Source organism: Podarcis bocagei (genome assembly GCF_964188305.1).
Source record: "Podarcis bocagei genome assembly, chromosome: 11".
NCBI lineage: Eukaryota > Metazoa > Chordata > Lepidosauria > Squamata > Lacertidae > Podarcis > Podarcis bocagei.
Window position 1 is genome coordinate 48775520 of NC_138136.1, and position 10156 is coordinate 48785675.

Sequence of the window (10156 nt, forward strand, 5' to 3'; positions counted from 1 at the left end):
GAACTGGAAGGGATCCCGAGGGTACTCCAAGTCCAACCTCCTGCAACGCAGGATTAAACTCGCAGCTTTGCGGTTATCAGCACCACGCTCTAACCAGCCAGTACAGTGGTACCTCGGGTTACAGACGCTTCAGGTTACAGACTCCGCTAACCCAGAAATATTATCTCGGGTTAAGGACTTTGCTTCAGGATGAGAACAGAATCGCGCAGCGGCAGCAGGAGGCCCCATTAGCTAAAGTGGTACCTCATGTTAAGAACAGTTTCAGGTTAAGAACGGAACGAATTAAGTTCTTAACCCGAGGTACCACTGTACCGTGAAGGCAGCTGCTTGATACCAATAGGCACGAAACCAGACAAACTCCTTCCTTTTGCTGTTACAATCTTTTGTTTACAAAAGATTAAATGAGTCAGGAAGTGTCATATCCCTATAATGAAGCATGCTACTCTACAGTTTCCAATCTCTATACTGCAACGCTGCAAAGGATGGAAGCTTCTCTCCATAGAGATATCAGTGTTCGGAGTGATCCCCCGACTTGTGCTCATGGCTGATGGCGAGTTCCTATTTTTTTTAGTTACAGATAGGTAGCCGTGTTGGTCTGCCATAGTCAAAATAAAAAAAATCCTTCCAGTAGCACCTTAAAGACCAACTATTTAGTTCTTGGTACCAAGAACTAAATAGTTGGTCTTTAAGATGCTACTGGAAGGAATTTTTTTATATATTTTTTTAGTGAGCGTTCACACCGATCGTCGCATCCAACTAACACTTCGCTTGCCAGCGATTGGTCGAGTTGAGAACGGAAGCTGTGGTCACGACGTGTCGTAAAGCAGTCGGATCTTACGTAGCTATAGCCGATTGGCCGGTCTCTTGAGGCGGGACAGGGAGGTTTACGCCTTGTTAGGTATGTTTAGCGGCGCGGTTGTTGCAGTGCTGGACGTGCAAGTGCAGTCTGCACCTGTTGGGTTTCTGCCTGTCGCGTGGAGAAATTGCAGCGGTTGGGTTTCTGCCTGCTGTGTTGCTCTTAAGTGCGTGTGACGTTGCGGGGAGGTAAGGAAGGGGATCTTTGTGCTTGCTGGGTGGGAGGATGGGGAAGACCCTGAGGATGTCTAAAGGGCATGAATGGTTTTGTAACAGCTGAACATCTTTTTTAAAATAATATTTTTATTAGGAATTTCAACACCATAATTTTAACAAAAATACATCATCCACATTGTTCCCTCCCCCCATTTCCCCCCACCCCTCCCCCCGTGAATATATGCCCCCCTCCCATTCCCTCCCCCCGACTTCCCTCAGCTCCTATCTCTGGTTTCTCAACCTATGCTTTTATCTGCATGTTATGAAATTGTAAAGATCCTCAGTTTATCTATATATTACCAATAAAGATTTTGTGAATGTTTATTCCAAAAGTAGCAGCTGAATATCTTATCACAGGTAGACAGGCAACTTTAGTAAGATAGAGAGAGAATAATGTCAGGCAGAGTAGCATGATAAGATGTGGTTTAGTTCCTCTGCTTGTACTGCAGCCAGAGGCATAATAGGGCTGGATTTAAATATGTTACTTTTAGCTAAAATTGGATCTTGTCAAGCACAAATGTCAAACTAGGGGATTATTCAGTTGTGTTCTCTGGTGCAGCACAGAGAACCTACTCAGGTATATTAATGCAGTTGTTAATTAATGATATTTAAGTTGCATTCATTAGAAGCATTTTCAATTTACTCAAAATGTTATTTGGCGTTCTGCAGGTCTCCTTTGGGATTTGTTTCTGCCCTTGGAGGAGGAGGCATTGGGTGGGTGACAGATCCCAGCCATGCCCCTTTCAACCCAAGGGGAAACCCAAGGTGAAGAGCAGAATGTTCTGGTTGCAAGTCTTGACAATGTCAGAAACCTCTCCACCATCCTGAAAGCTGTTCATTTTAAAGATCACGCTACCTGCTTCGCAACTGCAAATGGACTCAAGGTCACAGTGGAAAATGCCAAGTCTCTGCAAGCCAATGCTTTTATTCAGGTTAGATGGCAACAGTTTCTTTCCTTTTATTGTACTAATAGGCTTTAATTTAGCTGGAAGAAATAAATAAACATGTTAGATAACTTATGACATTTCAAAAGGAGAAAGCAGTATTATGAAAGACTAAAAGAATCTTGCTGTTATTTCTCAGAGACATTTCTCTCTGTGTGAGAGAATATTTGAAAGCATGCCATTGTCCCAATCTGGCAATGTATAATAATAATAATAATAATAAATTTTATTTATATCCCGCCCTCCCCAGCCAAAGCCGGGCTCAGGGCGGCTAACAACAATCAAATAATCAGTAAAATAATCACACAATCTAAAAATATTTCATTATAAAAATTAATTAAATCAAATTGATGGCAACCAATTAAGCAGAATTATGTGTAGGTTGCCAGAGGAGGGAGTCAGGCTGCGCCCTGACCAAAGGCCTGGCGGAACAACTCTGTCTTGCAGGCCCTGCGGAAAGATGTCAGGTCCCGCAGGGCCCTAGTCTCTTTTGACAGAGCATTCCACCAGTTTGGAGCTGCAGCCGAGAAGGCCCTGGCTCTAGTTGAGGCCAGCCTAACCTCTCTGAGGCCTGGGACCTTGAGGATGTTATTATTTGCAGACCGTAGATTTCTCTGTGGGGCATACCAGGAGAGGCGGTCCCGTAGGTACGAGGGTCCTAGGCCGTATAGGGCTTTAAAGGTTAAAACCAGCACCTTAAACCTGATCCTGTACTCCACCGGGAGCCAGTGCAGCTGGTATAATACCGGATGAATGTGCTCTCGCAGCGAAGACCCCATAAGGAGTCTCGCCGCGGCATTCTGCACCCGCTGGAGTTTCTGGGTCAGTCTCAAGGGCAGCCCCACGTAGAGCGAGTTACAATAATCCAGTCTGGAGGTGACCGTCGCATGGATCACAGTGGCTAGGTCAGGACGAGAGAGATAAGGGGCCAACTGCTTAGCTTGGCGGAGATGAAAAAATGCCGCCTTTGTTATAGCTGTAATCTGCGACTCCATAGAGAGGGAGGTATCGAAGATTACACCCAAACTCTTAACGGACGGTGCTGGCACTAATTGCACCCCCGCAAGAGATGGGAGTTGCCCCCTCGATCCCATATCGTCCCGCCCCAGCCAGAGGACCTCTGTCTTCGAAGGATTTAACTTCAACCGGCTCCCACGTAACCATCCAGCCACAGCTTCCAGACATCTGGTCAGTGTGTCTGGGGCCGAGTCAGGATGGCCATCCATCAACAGATAGAGTTGGGTGTCATCAGCATACTGATGGCAACCCAGCCCAAAACTCCGGACAAGCTGGGCGAGGGGGCGCATAAAGATGTTAAAAAGCATCGGGGAGAGAATTGCACCCTGAGGCACTCCACACACCAAGGAGTGGCGTGATGACAATTCCCCCCCAAGCGCCACCCTCTGTCCCCGACCAGAGAGAAACGAGCGCAGCCATTGAAGGACTGTGCCCTGGATCCCCACGTCGGCAAGGCGGTGGTCCAGGAGTTCGTGATCGACCATGTCAAAGGCTGCTGACAGATCTAGAAGAATCAGCAGCCCTGACCCGCCTCGATCCAGCTGCCTGCGGAGATCATCTGTTAGGGCGACCAGAGCCGTCTCGGTCCCATGACCAGCACGGAAGCCGGACTGGAATGGGTCCAGAGCAGATGTTTCATCCAGAAACCTACCAAGCTGTTCAGCAACCACTCTCTCAATCACCTTACCCAGGAATGGAAGATTCGAGACCGGGCGGTAATTGGATAGATCTGAGGGATCTAATGATGTTTTCTTTAAGAGCGGACGCACCACCGCCTCCTTCAGTTCCCCTGGGAATATCCCGGTGCCAAGGGACAAATTGATGATATCCCCCAGGGGGCCCCGCACCTCGTCTGGACACGCTCTAATCAGCCATGACGGGCACGGGTCAAGAGGACAGGTGGTGGGCTTTCCAGCTTGGAGGAATCTGTCCACATCGGCTGGAGATATCCGGTCAAAGTGGTCCAATACTGGACCCGAGGACAGTCGAGGGGCCTCCAGTTCCTTTATTGTATCCAAATTGGCAGGGAGGTCATGGCGGAGCGACAAGACCTTCTCCGCAAAAAAGCTCGCAAATGCCTCACAGCTGTGTGTCAGATTGTTATTTAAATTTGGCTGTCCCTCAAGGGACGTTAAAGACCGAATTATACTAAATAATTGCGCCGGGCGAGAGCTAGCGGATGCAATGGAGGCCGCGAAGTAAGACTTCTTAGCAGCCTTCACTGCCATCTCATAGGTTTTCATAAAACCCTATAAGATGTTCTTGAGGCTCCGTCACGGGCACCCCGCCATACTCGCTCTAGCCGTCTGAGGTCCCGCTTCATTTTCCGAAGCTCCTCGGTAAACCAGGGAGCCCGGTTTCTGCGGGGTCGCAGAGGGCGCTTAGGTGCGATCTCATCAATGGCTGCCAGGAGCTGGGTATTCCAGCCCTCAACAAGCTCAGTCAATGAGTCGCCAGGGGGAGCAAGGTCCCGCAAGGCTTGACGGAATCTATCCGGGTCCATCAGCCTCCGCGGGCGAGCCCAAATCGGCTCGCCACCTAAGCAGGGTGGGGGTGGAAAGTCAATCCTGGCTTTCAGAGCGTAGTGATCAGACCATGGCACCTTCATCGAAGGAGACATGATCACATCTATACCGGCGCCAAAGATCAAATCCAGCGTGTGGCCTGCTTGATGTGTGGGGCCCGAAACAAACTGGGAGAGCCCTAGTGTCGCCATGGAAGACACCAGGTCCAGAGCCTGTGAGGAGGGAGTGGCATCAGCGTGGAAGTTGAAGTCTCCCAATACCAATAGGTTAGGGAACTCCAAGGCCCAGCCGGCCACCGCCTCCAGCAGGCCTGACAGGGTGGCTGCTGGTGCGCTAGGTGGCCGGTACACCAGCCAGACAGCCAAGCTCTCCTTGGAGCCCCACACTAGGCCAACACATTCAATGCCGGGGATCGATGGCGATGGTAGAGCCCTGAAAGAACAATCTTCCCGGATTAATACTGCCACCCCTCCCCCCCGGCCCACGGTCCGTGACTGGTGGAGGACGGAGAAACCCGGGGGCGCCATCTCTCGTAAGGTAACAGTTACCCCTTCGCGCACCCAGGTCTCCGTCACACAAGCCAGGTCAACTCCCTGCGAGATAAAGAAATCTCGCAGGGTAGCAGTTTTGTTGCCTATAGACCTGGCATTGCACAACACCAGTGAAGGAGGTGAGTAATCCTTGCTCGCCCTACCCTCGTCTCTCGGGATGGGGCGCAGATTGGAAGGGGTACGAGCATATCCATATCTCGATCCCCTTCGCCTATAACATCTGCCCCCACCGCCATACCTCCCTCGCCCCTCCACGGTCGCAATCCCAAGCCTCATACTAACCTCCATTTACAAATAGAAAACAAAACAACCAAAACAATTATGCCCAAACAAAACCAATCCCCGCCCCACTCAGTGTCCACCCCCAAAAACAAAACAAAATGGAACAAACAAAAATACATAAATAAAAACCACCATTCACGGTGGTACAACAAAGTTAACAATAAAAGCACCTTTAAAACACCTTAAAATATATAAAAACATCTTTAACATTTGCAGCAGATAATGAAATAATATAATATTATAAAAAACAACAACCCCCATTTAAGATGCTGCAAATTAAAAGCAATTAAAACATTTAAAACTATTTTGTCCATTGCTGCCGGTAGCTGCTCTGTCCTCTAAACTGTGATGGTAGTGCAGGCCCCGCCCCCTAGGCCGGATGGAGTTGGCAGGAGAGGGAGCGGTCTTCCCAGCACTCACGAAGCAGCAACAGCAGTCGTGTCCCGGAGGCCTCTCCCAGACCTCTTATGCTGTGGCGAGGAGTGCAGGCCCCACCCCCTAGGCCAGATGGAGTTGGCAGAAAGGGAGCGGTCCTCCCAACACTCACGCAAGCAGCAGCACCAGCAGTCGTGTCCCGGAGGCCTCTCCCAGGCCTCTTATGCTATGGCGATGAATGCAGGCTCCGCCCCCTAGGCCAGATGGAGTTGGCAGAAAGGGAGCGGTCCTCCCAACACTCACGCAAGCAGCAGCACCAGCAGTCGTGTCCCGGAGGCCTCTCCCAGGCCTCTTATGCTATGGCGATGAATGCAGGCTCCGCCCCCTAGGCCAGATGGAGTTGGCAGAAAGGGAGCGGTCCTCCCAACACTCACGCAAGCAGCAGCACCAGCAGTCGTGTCCCGGAGGCCTCTCCCAGGCCTCTTATGCTATGGCGATGAGTGCAGGCCCCGCCCCCTAGGCCAGATGGAGTTGGCAGAAAGGGAGCGGTCCTCCCAACACTCACGCGAGCAGCAGCACCAGCAGTCGTGTCCCGGAGGCCTCTCCCAGGCCTCTTATGCTGTGGCGATGAATGCAGGCCCCGCCCCCTAGGCCAGATGGAGTTGGCAGAAAGGGAGCGGTCCTCCCAACACTCACGCAAGCAGCAGCACCAGCAGTCTTGTCCCGGGGCCTCTCCCAGGCCTCTTATGCTGTGGCGATGAATGCAGGCCCCGCCCCCTAGGCCAGATGGAGTTGGCAGAAAGGGAGCGGTCCTCCCAACACTCACGCGAGCAGCAGCACCAGCAGTCTTGTCCCGGGGCCTCTCCCAGGCCTCTTATGCTGTGGCGATGAATGCAGGCCCCGCCCCCTAGGCCAGATGGAGTTGGCAGAAAGGGAGCGGTCCTCCCAACACTCACGCGAGCAGCAGCACCAGCAGTCTTGTCCCGGAGGCCTCTCCCAGGCCTCTTATGCTGTGGCGATGAATGCAGGCCCCGCCCCCTAGGCCAGATGGAGTTGGCAGAAAGGGAGCGGTCCTCCCAACACTCACGCAAGTCTTCTACAAGTTAGCATCTCCTGCTTGCTTCTTACTACTCTTATAATATAAAGCTCTATTCTCTTTAATTTTTGCCTTGCCACACTGAATTGAATTAAAAGGACACGTCATGTTGCCAGTTTGTCAAGGCTTAGTTCAATTCAGTGGTAGGGGTTGTATTTTGTAACAGTGCAACAGTTTAATCTTTTTGTCTTCAGTTTCCTGTCTTTCTAATTTACAGGCGGGGGTTTTCCAAGAATTTACGGTACAAGAAGAATCTGTGATGTTCAGAATCAATCTAGCTGTCCTTCTAGACTGCTTGACCATATTTGGGACAAGTTCTTTGTCAGGTATTTCCTCTGTGTGTGTGTTTTAATGGGTTATGTAGACAAGATGGACAGGTAATAAATTGAATAACTGTAATAAAGACACCTTTCTTTCCTCATCGCAGGCACTCAGACAGCCCTCCGGATGTGCTATCGGGGTTATGGTTACCCTTTGACGCTTTTCCTGGAGGACGGTGGTGTGGTGACTGTATGCAAAATCAACACTCAGGAACCAGAAGAGATCCTCGATTTTGATTTCTGCAGCACAAATGTTGTCAATAAGATCATCCTGCAGTCAGAGGGGCTTCGAGAGGCATTTTCTGAACTAGATATGTCCAGCGAAGTATTGCAGATTACCGTATCTCTAGAAAAGTCTAATTTGAGGTACTAGGAATAACTATCCTAGTTTGATAGTCAATAACTACATGTATTGTGACTGTGATTTCGAATGCACTACAAGTTTCTGGCATAAATATATCCCTCTTTAGGGCAGAGCCATAGCTCAGTGGTTAAGCACATATGCATTCACATTGCCTTGCATCTGAAACGGATCTCAGTGTAGCAGGGGGGGAGGAAGATTTATTCCTGGGAATTTGAAAAGCAACAGTACTGGACAGTACTGGCCAAATTCATTGACAGTTTCATGGTACAAGACACATGTCTTATGTGAGATCTAGGGATGGTCTTGGGATTTGAATTTGACTTTGATTTGGAAGACCTGTATTCATGCCTGACATCTATCACAAACTTAACTGCGAGTTTGAGGGTAGCTAATGCATTTTTCCCATTTTCTCTTTCAGACTCTCCACTTTTGGGAATGCTGGAAGCACACATCTAGACTACCCTAAAGATTCAGACTTAATTGAAGCCTTTCACTGTAACCAAAGCCAGACAAACAGGTGAGCTGGAGTAGCCCATACAATAACCATTTGGTGTGACTGGTCCTGTTCTTACCACTCAAGTTCAAATACCAATCACATGATGGTTGGTTATTTGCATTAACTAAGCTGCATGTACTCTGCCAGAAAGGTTATACAGTGGTACCTCAGTTTACGAACTTAATCCGTTCCAGAAGTCCGTTCTTAAACCAAGGCGTGCTTTCCCTAATGAGGCCTCCCGCCGCTGGTGCTTTTCCGTTCAGATTCCGTTCTTAAACCGAGGTAAAGTTCTCAAACTGGGACACTACTTCCAGTTTTACGGAGTTTGTAAACCGAATTGTTCGTAAACAGGACTGTTCTTAAACCAACGTACCACTGTACTGTTGCTTGAAGACAGATCACTCATGAGAAAACATCTCAAGTCAATATAGATAATTGACAGTGCCCTCTGACCATGCTGATTGTACTCAGTCATTAGGGATTTAACCCCAACTCAGGGAACTAGGTCAGCAAATCTGTTGATGGTGTAGTGTGAGAGGCAAATACACTTTTATGGATTATAATAGCATTGATCTTGGATATACAGATAAACTAAAAAATATATACTAATACACATGCACACAAAAAAAGGAAATGCATAAATATTGCATTTGAGTGAAATTGTTTCCAAATTGCTCATTATTTTCAATAAATAAGTTCTCTAGTTCCTTTGCCTTGCTCACTATTATAATATCAGTCGCCTGTAAACACGTGGGCCAATTCCCAAAACCTTATTATCCCATCATCCAGGAAGTGAGTGAATTCTACCCTGCTCCCCAATTATAACAAGTAACCGCACAATGCTGCTTTTAGCAGGCGAATTTCCGGTTCTTTATCCACCCATAAAAATGCATCTTTAACAGACCTGGATAGGATTATCAATAGATCTACACAGACCATGTTTCCTCTGGGACAGTTTGCCTTATCACCATTATTTTGATAGAGGGTTTTTTTATTTGCTCAAGTATTTTAGAGAACGTACTCAAAAGGTGTTGCCTTTGTTGATTTAACATTAAATTTTAAACATTGCTGTTTCTGTAAGTTCATCTTTGTCAATAAGTTTGTGTCTGATAATTGGCAGCAACCTATTAGCAACTATTTTGCCTTAATACTTCATCTTGTCTTCCTCCTACTTCTTTACAGATATAAGATTGCATTACTCAAGCCATCAACTAAAGCACTAGTTTTATCCTGCAAGGTGTCTATTCGAACAGATAACAGAGGCTTTCTCTCACTGCAATACATGATCAGGAACGAAGATGGACAGATCTGCTTCGTAGAGTTTTACTGTTGCCCTGATGAGGACGTAACTGAAGCAGAGATTTAGCTGTGAAGTACAAACTGTTATTTTGTTCCCCCTTTATTAAAAGCCATATTGGATGTTCAGCTGTAAAACAATGAATGAAAGCTTGGACAACCAGTTGTGAGATTTACTTACCTCTGTTTTAGAGGCAAGATCTATTGCGATGGATAATTTGGCCTCTTGATATGTTTGGAAAGAGTCATTGTGTAAGCTTTTTTGGCAAGAAATATAGAACGACCATTCTGATGTCTTTCACTGGAAACAATACATATCACAGAGGTATGCAACTTTTCCTAATCATTACCCTAAGTATATTTTATGTGCTCTGTGGAAGTTGGGCAGGGGATCAGAAGCTGGCAATTTCTGGGAGGTGCACAGCTGCTTCCCCCAACCTCTGGCCTTTCAGATTTTGCTAGATTACAGCTCCCATTATCCCTGACCATTGACCATGCTGGCTGGGGCTTACATTGGATGTGACCGAGAAACAAGGAGGCATGCTTGACAATATTTCTGTCAATAGGCAATATTTCTGGATTTAGTACATGACTATACATTTGGGCCTTGATTTCCCTCCTATTCACATGTTACACATTAATTCATTGGGTGCCTAGTCACAACCTTACTTGATGTCGGGGAAACAGTGTCCCCAGAAATCTGCAAAACTGTCCTTCATATATCCCCCCTGTACTCCTTCACTGTTGTGGGCAGGAAGAAGGAACATCAAAAAATGCAGATATAGGACTGTGCTTGGAGGATCATTTTCTTGTGCTAG

The 10156-nt window shown here is 47.7% G+C and overlaps 1 protein-coding gene across 2 annotated transcripts; it reads left to right on the forward strand.

The window, feature by feature from the left end:
- Positions 1-785: 785 nt before the first annotated feature.
- Positions 786-9639, forward strand: RAD1 (RAD1 checkpoint DNA exonuclease). 2 transcript variants are annotated; one of them, XM_081213181.1, is made up of 6 exons: positions 786-1044; positions 1741-2003; positions 7080-7188; positions 7290-7548; positions 7965-8063; positions 9225-9639. In XM_081213181.1, exons 2-6 carry the CDS (start codon positions 1806-1808, stop codon positions 9406-9408), a joined length of 849 nt encoding a protein of 282 aa, XP_081069307.1. In that variant the 5' UTR covers positions 786-1044; positions 1741-1805; the 3' UTR covers positions 9409-9639. The 2 variants fall into 2 exon arrangements, with proteins under 2 accessions (XP_081069307.1, XP_081069308.1); XM_081213182.1 differs by having other exon boundaries at positions 786-1022.
- Positions 9640-10156: the final 517 nt, after the last annotated feature.

Coding starts and splice junctions, on each gene's coding strand:
- RAD1 (XM_081213181.1), top strand. CDS start 1,806: ATGCCCCTTTCAACCCAAGGGGAAACCCAAGGTGAAGAGCAGAATGTT. Junction 7,189..7,289: donor TGGGACAAGTTCTTTGTCAG/GTATTTCCTCTG, acceptor TCCTCATCGCAG/GCACTCAGACAGCCCTCCGG. Junction 7,549..7,964: donor CTAGAAAAGTCTAATTTGAG/GTACTAGGAATA, acceptor TTTCTCTTTCAG/ACTCTCCACTTTTGGGAATG.